This window comes from Myxine glutinosa, chromosome 4 (genome assembly GCF_964187855.1).
Source record: "Myxine glutinosa chromosome 4, kmMyxGlut1.1, whole genome shotgun sequence".
In the NCBI taxonomy this organism is placed as follows: Eukaryota; Metazoa; Chordata; class Myxini; order Myxiniformes; family Myxinidae; genus Myxine; species Myxine glutinosa.
The window spans coordinates 137228898-137242612 of record NC_136264.1 but is presented as its reverse complement, the minus strand read 5'-3'; the positions used below and the strand labels follow the sequence as shown (position 1 = coordinate 137242612).

Genomic DNA, 13715 nt, shown 5'->3' with positions numbered 1-13715 from the left:
TATATCAAGTCACTTGTTTTCCCCAAGAGTTATGTATGAGATAAACTGCAATTTCAGAAACAAAAGTGAACCAAAGGATGTTTGATCAATCACCAATGAGGTCACATAACATGCGCTAAATTATTAATTTCATCGCTCTGGAAGTCCAGATGATATTGTTCCCCAAGTACGAGTGAGACTTTCAATCGTGATGGTATCGCTGGTTTTGGATTCCCCACCCCTCTTCATAATACAGACTTGGCATTTAATATGGAATTTTTCTTTCTTTCTTGACTTGGGTTTACTTTCTTAACTCAGCATATAAATCTGGTGATTTTCTTTTACACTTTGGTGATTTATTTGTTAAAAGAACCATGTCACTGATTGTCTGTCGCAGCAAGAAGTCAACAACAGGATTATATCACAGGTGTCGTGGCAAAATGTACGGACAGGTGCATTTGATGATTGGCTTCACAGTCGGGTATACAAGGGTTGTTGCGTTCTGTATTAATGGAAAACAACTGCTGCACGTCTCCAAAAGTTATTGCCGCTTCCTCTGGAGATGGTCCGTCAACTCGACAATGCTGTTTGTCATTGAGTGGTGGTTTTACGAAATTACGGCATGAAACAGCGTGCTATTGCTCGGCAGTATGGCATCACTCAAGGTCAGGTGTCAAATATCCTGAAACGAAATGCTCAGAGGGGTGTCCATACTCCAATACCGAGGCCAGGACGTCCCCACAGAACCACAAGGAGAGATGATCGCCAGCTGCACCGGTTAGACCGCAATGGCCGTACCAAGTCAGCTAATCGGCTTAGGGCTGAGTGGCAGCAACCGACAAATGTGCCTGTATCCAGAAGGCTAGTCAACCAACGACTGGTTCAAGCAGGCTATCATGCCAGGCGTCCCATGAGAAAGCCATGCCTGACCAGACAACACCACCAGCGCCGATTGCAGTGGGCCAGAGAGCACCGTCAATGGCAGCCAGGACACTGGAATCACGTGAACTTCAGTGACAAGTCTAGATTTCTGGTCTATCGTCAAGATGGCCACGTCCGAGTGCGCAGACAAGTGCATGAAGCCTGCAACAAAGATTGTATAGTGCCTAGAGTCCAAGCTGGGGGTGGTGGGGTGACCATTTGGGCTGCTTTTCATGCAGGGGGCAAAACTGACCTGGTTGTTCTGAATGGAAACCTGAACCAGTTCAAGTACAGGGCCATTCTGGAAGAAACATTGCTTCCATTTGCTCGTGCAGCCTTTTGTGGAAACTTTGTCTTCCAAGATGACAATGCACGGCCTCATCGTGCTCGCATGATCCAACACTTTCTTGCTGATCGTGGTGAAGAGCATATGGAGTGGCCTGCCATGTCCCCGGATATGAATCCGATAGAGAACTTGTGGGCAGAATTAACGCGTCAAATCGACCACTTGGACCAGCAGCCGACCTCTGTGCGTGAATTGCAGCAGGTTATTGTCACTGCATGGCAAGCGATTCCTGTCCAAACCTTGGCAAATCTCGTGAACAGCATGCCTCAACGTGTACGTGCTCTCCTGAATGCTCGTGGGGGTTACACGAAGTACTGAACTGTAATTTTACTGTCCGTAATCCCAGTCGTAATTTAACTTTTGTTTTTGTTAAAAAAAAATGTGGCTAATGTGCAAAATAAAGAGATACTTCTGGAAAACGCACAGAAGTTTAACACAGTACTGTCCGTGAATTGAGTTCGATATCAGTTTACATCACTTTCAAGGATCAATTTATTTGTTTCGAAATGTCAAATGTGGTTTTTGTTTCTTTTAAAGGTCACATTAACAAAATCTAGAATAATTTCAACATAATTCCAATGAACTTTTGGTTCTAAGTCGTCTTGAAAAGTAAGTTCACCCCCCAAAAAAAATATTCCATATTAAATGCCAAGTCTGTATAAAGTTTTCTAGAAGCCAACAGCATAATGAAATAAATACTGGGGTTTGCCAGAGATTTTTTGGAGTTTATCTGTCAGATTTCCTTGAAGGATGAGGTGCAGGTTTCATGTAATAGATATTCCTACAAACCAAAGGTTCTCAGTTTGAGGCCTGACAAGTAATTCAATACCGTCTCTGGAAGGTCCAGTTTGTATGGCAGGATTCTCTTACCAAATCAACCTCACTTATTAAACATACTGTGGCTAACTGCTCTGCTTTTTCCCGTCTAGTGAGGAATGGTTAGAGTATGAGACCATTGAGGAATAACACAGGGAAATTGGTGGATGATGAGGATGAGATGGCAGGCTTTATCAAATTGTTTTTTTTCTTCCACATTTACACGGGAACAGCGAGGGGAACATCCAACAGTGCAGAACCTATCTCAGGGTACTCAAGCGTATTTAGAAGAGAGATCCATGTAAGGGTAGATGAAGTGAAGAAACAACTCAAAAAATGAAGGGATGATAAAGCTCCAGGGCCTGATAATATGCATCCTGGAGTATTGCAGGAGGAGACAGAGCAAATAAGCATGGTATTAGCAGAGATCTTTTACAATTAATTGTTGTCAGGACAGGTACAAGAGGATTCTAGAATATTCGAGATTCGAGCTTGCTCAAATATATATGTATACTGTATATACAGTGCATTCAGAAAGTATTCAGACCCCTTCACTTTTTTCACATTTTGTTATGTTGCAGCCTTATGCTGAAATCGTTTAAATTCATTTTTCCCCTCATCAATGTACACTCAATACCCCATAATGACAAAGAGAAAACAGGATTTTAGAAAGTTTTGCAAATTTATTAAAAAGAAAAAACTGAAATATCACATTGACATAAGTATTCATACCTTTGACTAAGACACTTGAAATTTAGCTCAGGTGCCTCCCATTTCTCTTGATCATCTTTGAGATGTTTCTACACCTTGATTGGAGTCCACCTGTGGTAAATTAAATTGATTGGACATGATTTGGAAAGGCACACACCTGTCTATATAAGGTCTCACAGCTGACAATGCATAACAGAGCTCAGAGACAGGATTGTGTCGAGGCACAGATTTGGGGAAGCCTACAAAAAAATCTGCTGCATTGAAGGTTCCTAAGAGCACAGTGGCCTCCATAATTCTTAAATGGAAGAAGTTTGGAACAACCAGGACTCTTCCGAGAGCTGGCCGCCCGGCCAAACTGAGCAATCAGGGTAGAAGGGCCTTGATAAGAGAGGTGACCAAGAACCCGATGGTCACTCTGGCTGAGCTCCAAAGATCCTGTATGGAGATGGGAGAAACTTCCAGAAGGACAACCATCACTGCAACACTCCACTGATCTGGGCTTTATGGCAGAGTGGCCAGACGGAAGCCTCTCCTCAGTGAAAGACACATGAAAGCCCACAGAATCTTGTTTCTCACAGTCTGAGAGTCCTTTAGGTGCTTTTTTGCAAACTCCAAGAGGGCTTTCATGTGTCTTTCACTGAGGAGAGGCTTCCGTGTGGCCACTCTGCCATAAAGCCCAGATCAGTGGAGTGTTGCAGTGATGGTTGTCCTTCTGGAAGTTTCTCCCATCTCCATACAGGATCTCTGGAGCTCAGCCAGAGTGACCATCGGGTTCTTGGTCACCTCTCTTATCAAGGCCCTTCTACCCTGATTGCTCAGTTTGGCCGGGCGGCCAGCTCTAGGAAGAGTCCTGGTTGTTCCAAACTTCTTCCATTTAAGAATTACTAGGGCATGCCCGTACTATATATATATCTAAAATTATATCCCCCCCCTCTATTTACATGAAATGGTTTGGTCCAAAGCGAACGGCTTGCGAGTACGGTGACAATCCCCCCCCTCTATTTACATGAAATGGTTTGGTCCAAAGCGAACGGCTTGCGGAGTTTGGTAAAGAAATCGCCATAGCTCGGTAACTACTTCTCCGATTAATATGAAACCTTGAATTGGGACAATGTTTTTATGTTTTTAATTGAATTACTATCCGTAATGGCGCACGCTCTCACAGGAGCTCCGGAAGGTCGCATATCGCAGTTACGATGAATCGCAAAATAGTTTTAATTAGTTTTAAAACATAGTTTAACGGCAACATAGTTTGCCAACGTGAAATAAATGAATACGCTCTCAAATGTGCCGTCCGAGGCAGAGTCTGTTCGCCACGTTCGGCACACGTGATAACTCGCTGCTCTCTGATTGGTTGAATCGTTTTTTGGACATAGCTCGGTAACTACTTGTCCGATTAATATGAAACCTTGAAAAGGCACATCCTCGGGTCCCCGGCAATATACCTGGCAAGTTTCAAGTATATCGGACCGGTAGTTGTCGAGAAACAGCGGTCGCATACACACACACACACAGAGATTACTGGAATTATAGATAGATGGAGGCCACTGTGCTCTTGGGAACCTTCAATGCAGCAGATTTTTTTGTAGGCTTCCCCAAATCTGTGCCTCAACACAATCCTGTCTCTGAGCTCTGCGGGCAGTTCCTTCGACCTCATGGCTTGGTTTTTGCTCTGATAAGCATTGTCAGCTGCGAGACCTTATATAGACAGGTGTGTGCCTTTCCAAATCATGTCCAATCAATTAAATTTACCACAGGTGGACTCCAATCAAGGTGTAGAAACATCTCAAAGATTATCAAGAGAAATGGGAGCCACCTGAGCTAAATTTCAAGTGTCATAGCAAAGGGTATGAATACTTATGTCAATGTGATATTTCAGTTTTTTATTTTTAATAAATTTGCAAAACTTTCTAAAATCCTGTTTTCTCTTTGTCATTATGGGATATTGAGTGTAGATTGATGAGGGAAAAAATGAATTTAAACGATTTCAGCACAAGGCTGCAACATAACAAAATGTGAAAAAAGTGAAGGGGTCTGAATACTTTATGAATGCACTGTATATATATATATATATATATATATATATATATATATATATATATATATATATATATATATATATATATATATATATTGTTGTGGATATGAGAATGTTTTTTTAATTTTATTGTTGTGGTAAAATGTTGTTGTAAAAGGTTGTTGTAAAATATCACCCCTCCTCCCTCCATTTGTGGTTGTATAAAGGTCAAAGGGCGTTCCCGTAGTTAGTCCATAAAACATACATGCAGGACACGATATATCTTTTGTGACAGTTATATCCTTATTATGTGTATTAGTGTAAGGCTGTGTCTTCCATTAATTGAAATACTCCATTGCACCAGTGAAAGAGAATAGATCCCCTTTCCTTCCCATCCCCAAAATCTCCCTTTCCTTCCCATCCCCAAAACCTCCATTTCCATATTACATCCCCTCTCGTCATTGCTGAGCCCTCGATTCCCAATCACCTCCCCTCCAATAACCGCCATTGACCATGTGCTTGAGTCGGAGAAGAAAGGCGTGTCTCCACCTCGTCAGAGGGGAGGAGGGGCGTGCCCGCCCGTCGTCATCCAGGGCGGAGCCCGAGGGTCGCGCGACCAACCAGGGCCGAGGTGAGCACCCCGATGGGCGTGTCCAAAACGCCGGCGGCGTAATCGCTGGAGGCGCTATAAAAGGCGCAAACGGAAGTGAGTAGTGAGTTGGTCTGAGTCGGTTGCCAGAGGAGGGTCAGTGGTTGCGTTGGTTGCGGTGGTAAGAAGTCGGTGGTGAGAAGTGGTGGCGTCGAGGGGTCAGTGGTTGCGTTGGTCGCGTTGAGTTGTCAATGGTGAGGAGACACCAGGGCCAAGAGAGAGAAGGTGCCAAGGGCCATTACCAGCAGTTGCGCCAGAGACGGCAGACGCGCCCTGAGCTGAGCCCGAGAGGCAGCGTTGACTCCACCAGGCAGCTTCAACCCATTACCCCGCGGGGACCAAATAGCGGTGGCATCGGTGGCCGTCGAGGTCCAGCCGACGTCCCGTGCGGGATCAAGCCCGAACCATCTGCCCCCAGCTGAACCTTCCCATTCCTCCTTCCAACATTCATTCCATTCCATCCTTCTTGTATACGTGAGTTTGTTTTGTTTGTTCTGTCCCTGGGTATTTAATTAAGTCTGTAGGTAAGCTAAAATTTGCACTGTGTCACCTGCGTCTTATGTGTTGTAAATAAAACTTGATTGCTCCTTTTTGCTTGTGTGTGTAAATAATAAACCCCATTACTCGTCTGTACGTCTTCTCGTTTTATTCCTTTTCCTCTTGCGCTGCGTCGTTTTTGTCTTTTCCCTCATTGAGCAGCTGTGGTGCGATACGGCCAAAGTTCTGGGTGAATCGGGTGAGTCAGGGATCCTGTTAGGTCGCGGTTAAATACACCACCGCTCGGTCATCATAACATCTAAACCGCGATCAGTAACAATATATATATATATATATATATATATATATATATATATATATATATATATATATATATATATATATATATATATATATATATGTCATGATGCGACTTCATACCAACAGTGGGGAACCGCCAGTAAGGTGTCCCATGCAGCTTTTGCTGCACCTTACTGGGAGCGATAAGCACTGCCTGCCACACGGTAACATTATCTCTGGTATCCACTTACTTTTGTGGAGTCGACCTGGATGCGGTTGGGAGTTACTAATTAGTATCTGTAATTTGGTGCTCCAACCTAATGAGTGAACGTCATGACATCATCGCCACGCATGTCCGCATTGCCTGCCAAGCTCCGGAGGAGCCATCTAGCAATGCGTCATTATGGATGTTAAATTCAGATACTGTCACAAGTGTATGCAAAACTCACAGTTACCGACCTGGTTTCACCCTTGTTGGGGCTTCATCAGGGCAACGCAGTGAGCCTTCCATACACGTGACTCTGGAAACCTTTCGGTTATATATCAGTCATTATGCGACTTCATACCGTCAGTGGGTAACTGCCAGTAAGGTGTCCCATGCAGCTACTGCTGCACCTTACTGGGACCGATAAGCACCGCTGAATAAGCACCGTGCGGTGAGTGCTTTTTGATTTTGTGAATCATTTTTGTGAATTTTTGTTATAAGCATTCACTTTTGTTGAAAGTATTCAAAAAGCATCAAAATTCAAAAGCATTCACACAATTCAAAGAAGTTGTTTCTTGGGTTTGTTGATCTGGATAAAGCATTCGATAGGGTTCCACGCAAAGTATTGACATGGGCAATGAGGAAGTTAGGAGTGGAGGAATGGTTGATCAGAGTAGTGATGGCAATGTACAGAAGAGCGCGCACAGCTGTAAGGACGAAGGACGGGAACAGTGGTGAGTTTGAGGTGAAGGTGGGAGTGCATCAGGGGTCGGTACTAAGTCCACTACTATTTGTAGCTGTGATGGAGGTGCTGGCTCAGAACGTAAAGGAGGGTTTACCGTGGGAGTTGTTGTATGCAGATGATCTGGTGTTGATTGCGGAAAGTATGGATGGACTGAAGGAAAAGATGAACAAGTGGAAGGAATGTATGGAGACAAAAGGTCTGAAGGTGAATATCGGAAAGACGAAGGTGATGGCAAGTGGTAAAGCATGTGGTGAGGTGGAAAGAACTGGGAAGTGGCCCTGTGCTGTGTGCAGGAAGGGTGTCGGAGTGAACTCCATTCAATGTACAATGTGCGCTGAGTGGGTTCATCAAAAATGTAGTGGTCTGAGAGGGTCATTAACCAGTGTGGCAGCTACATTCAAATGTAAGGTGTGCACAGAGGGAGCTGCAGATGGAGGAAATGTTGAGTTGGATCTTGGAGACGGCGTGAAGCTGGAAGGTGTGAAAACATTTTGCTACCTCGGAGACATGCTGAATGGAGAAGGTGGATCAGACTCGGCAACGGTTGCTGGAGTGAGATGTGCATGGAAGAAGTTTCGGGAACTGAGTGGCATGCTGATGATGAGGGGAGTGTCGTTGAAGCTGAAGGGAAAGGTGTATGCTGCATGTGTGAGAAGTGTTATGATTTATGGGAGCGAGACATGGGTAATGAACGTAGAGCAGCAACGAAGGTTGGAAAGGGTGGAAATGCGAATGGTTCGATGGATGTGTGGAGTATCGTTGAGAGAGAGGAAAACAAATGATGAATTGCGAAAAATGATGGGAATAGAGCCTGTGATTGATGTTGTGAAGAGGAACAGGTTGAGATGGTTTGGTCATGTGTTGAGGAAGGATGAAAGTGACTGGTTGAGAAGAGTGATGGAAATGAATGTAGAAGGAAGTAGAGGACGGGGAAGACCGAGAAAGACTTGGCCAAAGATGGTGGAAGAAGAAATGCGGGCAAGGGGGTTAACAAGGAGAATGCAGAAAATAGGGCAAGATGGAGAAGATTGTCATGGGGACCGCAAGGCTAACCCCCGCTCTAGCAGGAAAAATGGCCTTAAAATGCATGTTGTTGTTGTTGTTGTTAAAAGCATTCACTTATAAGGGAACAAAGCTCAACTTTAAGGTGTTAAGGGGAGCACGACATAAAGAAGGGGAGGAGAGAGGGCGGGGTGGGGGCAGTTTGGATGGGGAGGAAGAGAAGGAGGAGGAAGTGAGTGGGGGAGGGGGAGTAGGAGAAGAGGGAGTGAGGGAGAAGGTGGGGGAGTGGCGAAGAAAAGAGGGAGTGAGTGGGGTGGAGGTGGGGATGAGTGCCTTGAAGGTGGGGGAGTGGAGCCAGGTGGAGAGGGAGGAGGAGAGCGAGTGGAGAAAGAGCAGTGTGTGTGTGTGTGTGTGTGTGTGTGTGTGTGTGTGTGTGTGTGTGTGTGTGTGTGTGCACATAGAATTATGATAGCAGTCCAGAGTAGGAAGGCCAGCAGGTCAGCCAGAGTGGCGCTGCTCATTGATGACCTGAGTAACTTAATGAAGGTAGTACTCGCTCTGCCGGGCTGGAGGGGAATCAGAAGCAAGGTTTGGCACAGTAGTGTGAATGTAGGAACAATGGAGAAGGGGAAGAGAGGGGTTGAGGTGGTGGAGATGATGCCGAGAAGGAGGTATGGAGTGTTGTGTGTACAGGAGACAAGATGGAAGGGAGACAGGGCGAGGAGGTTTGTAGGAGGATACAAGCTGTTGCATGTGGGTAGGAATGGAAGGAGTGATGGCGTAAGAATAATAGCATCAGAAGAGATCAGCAAGCAGGTGGTCACATTACAAAGGTGGGAGAGACATATAGTTATAGCATGAGTGGTCATACAGAGGCAAATTATGTGTGTTATGTCAGTATAGGGTCTACAAACGGGAAGGATTGAGGCGAAGAAGCAGGAATTCAGGATTGCACTGGACAGGTTGATGGGAATTGTTGAGATGGAGGTGATGCTCTGCATTGCGGGGGACGTTAACGTGCATGTCAGAGTAGTGGAGCCAGGCGAAGAGGAATGCTTTGGAAGTACAGGGGCATTACACTCCTTAGTAATCTCATGAAGGTGCTGGAGATGGTTCTGGATGGGAGGATAAGGAAGAGTGTGGAGAAGGAGAACTGAGAAGAGCAGCAGGGTTTTAGAAAGAGTAAGGGAGCAACAGATGGGATGTTCATGCTGAGACAGCTGGTGGACAAGAGGTTGGAGGTGCAAGGTGAAATGGCATTGGGATTTGTGGATCTAAAGAAGGCCTATGACACTGTCCCGAGAGAGATGGTGATGGCAACACAGATGGATGGGAGTGCCGGAAGCAGAAAGTTAGGTTGGTGGTCGGGATGTACAATGGAACAAAGTTTTGGTTGGTCCTGGGATGTCGGATGAGTTCAGGTGAACATCGGTTTGAAGCAAAGAAGCACTCTCATCCCAGGAAAGTAAACATGAAAGATATTCTGGGGAGGATATTATATGCAGACGATGTGGTTGCTGTGGTGGAGAGTGGGCGGGAGATGCAGGAAGTACTGAGGCAGTAGAAGGACGAATTTGAGAAACATGGGCTGAAAATGAGCATGGAGCAGACCGAGATGATGTGGGTTGGGCAGCAGAGAAAATAAACGAGTATCAGGTGAGAGGAGAAGATCAGACAACAAAATAGGTTCCAGTATCTGGGTGGAACAGTGACTGGGCATGGTGAGTCAGAGACAGAGGTGAGGAGGATTCAGATGGGCGCGAATGTGTGGAGGGAGTAATGGCATACATAACTATTTCAAGGAGATTGATAGGAAAGGTTCTGATATCTTGTGTAACACTGGCCTACCTTTATGGTCTGGAGACGGTGGAAATGACAAAGACACAACAGAGCCAACAGGTTTGCCAGAACTCGGTCAGGAAGAATGCAGGAGTGAAGAGGGTGGATCGAAGGAGAATGGATGAACTGAGGGAGGAGATTGGTGTGTAGATGAGCTTGAGAGGGAGATTGATGGAATGCCCGCTGAGATGGGCTGAGAATCAGAAAGCTCCAGCAGAAGTCCACAAAAAAACATGACACACACACACACACACACACACACACACACACACACACACACACACACACACACACACACACACACACACACACACACACACACACACACACACACACACATGGATGGGTCGTGATTTGCACGTACACATGCACGATTATAGTTTATATCCGTTTGGCTATGGTTTTGCTTTTGGTTTTACTTTTAGTCAGGTTCACTATGTTTTTTCGTTCAAAATTTTGGTAGATTAGCAAAACTATACATTTTTGGAATATTCAGAGCATGAGGAATCCAAAAATTAATGTTTACATTTGCGTAGACACCTTTGCGAAAATGACACTCAGGACAGTGATGAAGATCTGTAACAGCATATTCCTGAACGGTATAGACCTCGTAGATCCTGTGTTTAGGACTTATAGTTCAATCTGATACTACCTATAACTTCCTATAACAACCTATAACTTCAAAGGACTTGCAATATCATGTATTATGTAATACAGTTATATCACAAATATAAAGACAATGGTTTTCAATTACCTTTGTTTGTTGCTTTTCTATAATCCTGAGCACTATTTTGAGGCCTTTATTGGATTCCTTGGCCCAGAAAACATAGGATTAGCATATTTAATTAAGTCTCTAGGTTGACTAGAAGCCGAGATCGCGCAAAATATGTGTTTTATGGCGGCCATTTTGAAAATCCAAAATGGCGGCCATGCAGGTGTCTGTGCAAATGGCAACATTGATTTTCGGATTCTCCATGCTCTGAAGATTCCAAATATGTACAGGTTTGCTAATCCCAAAACTTTGAACGAAATTATATTTGTTAACATAGTGAACCTGACTATTTCGCATGTTTTGTTTAGTTTTGCGTGACATCATATGCTGTGTATTGCATGCACACATATAACTTTTATGAGTAATATATACGCATATACGTATTGTATACACACATGTTATGCATGGCATGCTGTGCAGTGGTAGGTTGTGTACACGCGTGTTGTGCGTGAAATATTGCACATATTTTGTGCGTGCAGACACGTGCATACACACACACGCGCATACACGGCTACACGCACGAACACAGTCTTACCGAGGGGGTGGTTTATGTACGGTGTATGTTCAGGGTCCTTGCGCCGCTGGTTCCCGTGTCGAATGGCTGCAAAATCAGCCGCGTCCAAGAGCGCCGACAACTCCATAATGATGACGTCTGAGGATGAAGTGACTTCCTGTAATCTGCTCTCTTTCTTGGCGGTTTAATGAGATTCTTGTTGTTTTCGGGACTGATACCAACCACCAATAATCCAAGACATTCATGGAGGATCGAGCATTCGGACAGGTCGTAGGTCAAAAATACCACCATATATGATTACGGAATAACTACCGATACAGTATATATATGACCCTTCATCTTCTTGTTGTTGTTGTTGTTTTATTGTCTGTATATTGGAATGGTATGAGGCACAACACAAAATTCCCTTTCACCACAATTTACATTTTCAAATATTGAACAATATGTAGCATATGTTTTTGCCTATAATATATGAGACATCAATAGAGGGGTTCCAATACCCATGATGCAGTGCGCGGGAGTCATATTGGTTGGCAAGCTAAAAGGTAAACGAGATCTAACAAGGCCAGATCATTAGCGTAACCTTCCATTGCAGTAAATCAGAATAGCGAGATAATCGTTCTACATTGTAGAGCTACTGATGCTATCGTTGCCAGAGAAGTGAACACAACCAACGTGGCAGCGCGCACGGCATTATGGGATAACTGTGAAAACCCTCTAGTTCTAGCCCATGGCTACAGGCTTTCCTGTACATGACCAGCCCAATACCTCCAAGCTTTGTGACAATTGTAAATTTGAAAATCCGGCTCTTAATCCCACTGTCCAAATCATTGATGCAAATCTATATAATAATAATAAAGAGCAATCAAAGATTGCAGACCCTCGCCAGGACGTGTTTGTGTGGTTTTGTCCTTTGGGTCCTCAGGGTCTTATGAGTCCTCTTGGTCCTTTGGGTCATCGTGGTCTTGGGTATTTTGTGTTCTCGGGGTTCTTTGTGACCTCGGTCTCCTCGCTCTTTTGGGTCTTCGGGATCTTTAAGCGTCTTTGGTATATTTGGGGTCTTCATGGTCTTCGGGATATTTTGGATCTTTGGGGTATTTTGGGTCTTTTTGGTCTTTGTGGTCCTCTGGGTCTTTTGGATCATCATGGTCTTTTGGGGTCTTCTGGGTATTTTTGGTCCTCTGGGTCTTTTGGGTCCTCTGGGTCTTTTATGGTAATTTAGAGTCTTCAGGGTCTTTTGGATCTTCGGGGTCTTTGGGGTCCTCTGGGTTTTTTAGGTTCTGTTGGGTATTCAGGGTATTTTGGGTCTTCAGGGTTTTTAAGTGTCTTTAAGAGTATTTGGGGTATGCTGGGTCATCTGGGTCTTTTTTTGTCTTCGGGGTCTTCGAGTTATTTTGGGTCTTTGGGTTCCACTGCGTCTTTTGCATTTTTAAAGGTCGTCAGGTTATTTTGGGCCTTTTGAGTCTTCAGGGTATTTTGGGTCCTCTGGGTCTTTTGTGTCTCTGGAGTCTTTAAAGGTGTTCAGTTTATAACGAATCTTAGAGATCTTAAAGGGTCTTAAGAGATTTCAGGGTCTTCATGGTGTTAATAGGTCTCGGGGTTGTAAAGGGTCTAAAGGGATTTATGGTTCTAAAGGGTTCTGAAGGGTCTAATATATTTAATAAACATACTCACGTTTTGTGCGGGCAATCAAATAGACAACTAGAACAGCACTTGGTATAGAGCAAACCTCCACCAGGCTGAACAGTTTTCATTTTGTATCCCATTGATATGTCATATCTGGATTCGGATCTGAACCAAAATCTAATTGGCTTGTTTTTGTCACTTACGAAACTCATCCATTAAGTTTTGGCAAGTCGTCCACAACTTTTTAAAATATCATGCTGTGGCGGACACAAAAGCCCACTGGCGTGGTGACATCATTCCGCGCACCAAGTGGGCGGTGGCCACGCCCGAGGGGTAGGCGTGGCCTCATGATATACACCGGGCGCGCAGCCCGGAGCGCGCCAGTGTTACAGTGAGCTCCTGAAATAAAGACGCTTATAAGTTACCGCTTGTCCGCTTCCTCCTTGCTCGCAAGCAGCGCGCGTAACGCCGCGCTTTACTGGTGACCCCCTTGACGTTGGATCTGCCGGAGCGATCCTTCCACACGCGACGCCATTGCCATGGCCAACTTCATCAAACTTCCCGAATTTTGGGAGGCTCAGGCCGAAGTCTGGTTCGTCCAGGCCGAAGCCCAATTTCAGCTTAGGCGCCTCACCGGCGATGACACGCGCTATTGCCACGTCGTCGCCTCCCTCGGGCCCGGCACGGCCGCTCGAGTTGTGTCCGTCCTTCGCCACCCACCGGAAGGCCACAAGTACGAGGCACTCAAGCGGCTACTCCTAGCCACGTTCGGCCTCACGGACGACGCACGGGCCGA

General features: G+C 45.1%; 2 protein-coding genes across 2 annotated transcripts in view; one reads left to right on the top strand and one right to left on the bottom strand.

Moving 5' to 3' along the window:
- Positions 1–11647, bottom strand: part of HDDC3 (HD domain containing 3) — a 39009-nt gene extending 27362 nt beyond the window's left edge. The window contains exon 1 of the mRNA XM_068113578.2: positions 11315–11647. Coding sequence (XP_067969679.1) covers positions 11315–11420 — 106 coding nt within the window. The 5' untranslated portion in view covers positions 11421–11647. The remainder of the gene's footprint in view (positions 1–11314) is intronic.
- GNB1L (G protein subunit beta 1 like) overlaps positions 1–13715 on the top strand; it is a 567228-nt gene that overhangs the window by 15930 nt on the left and 537583 nt on the right. The gene's annotated exons all lie outside the window — the stretch shown is intronic.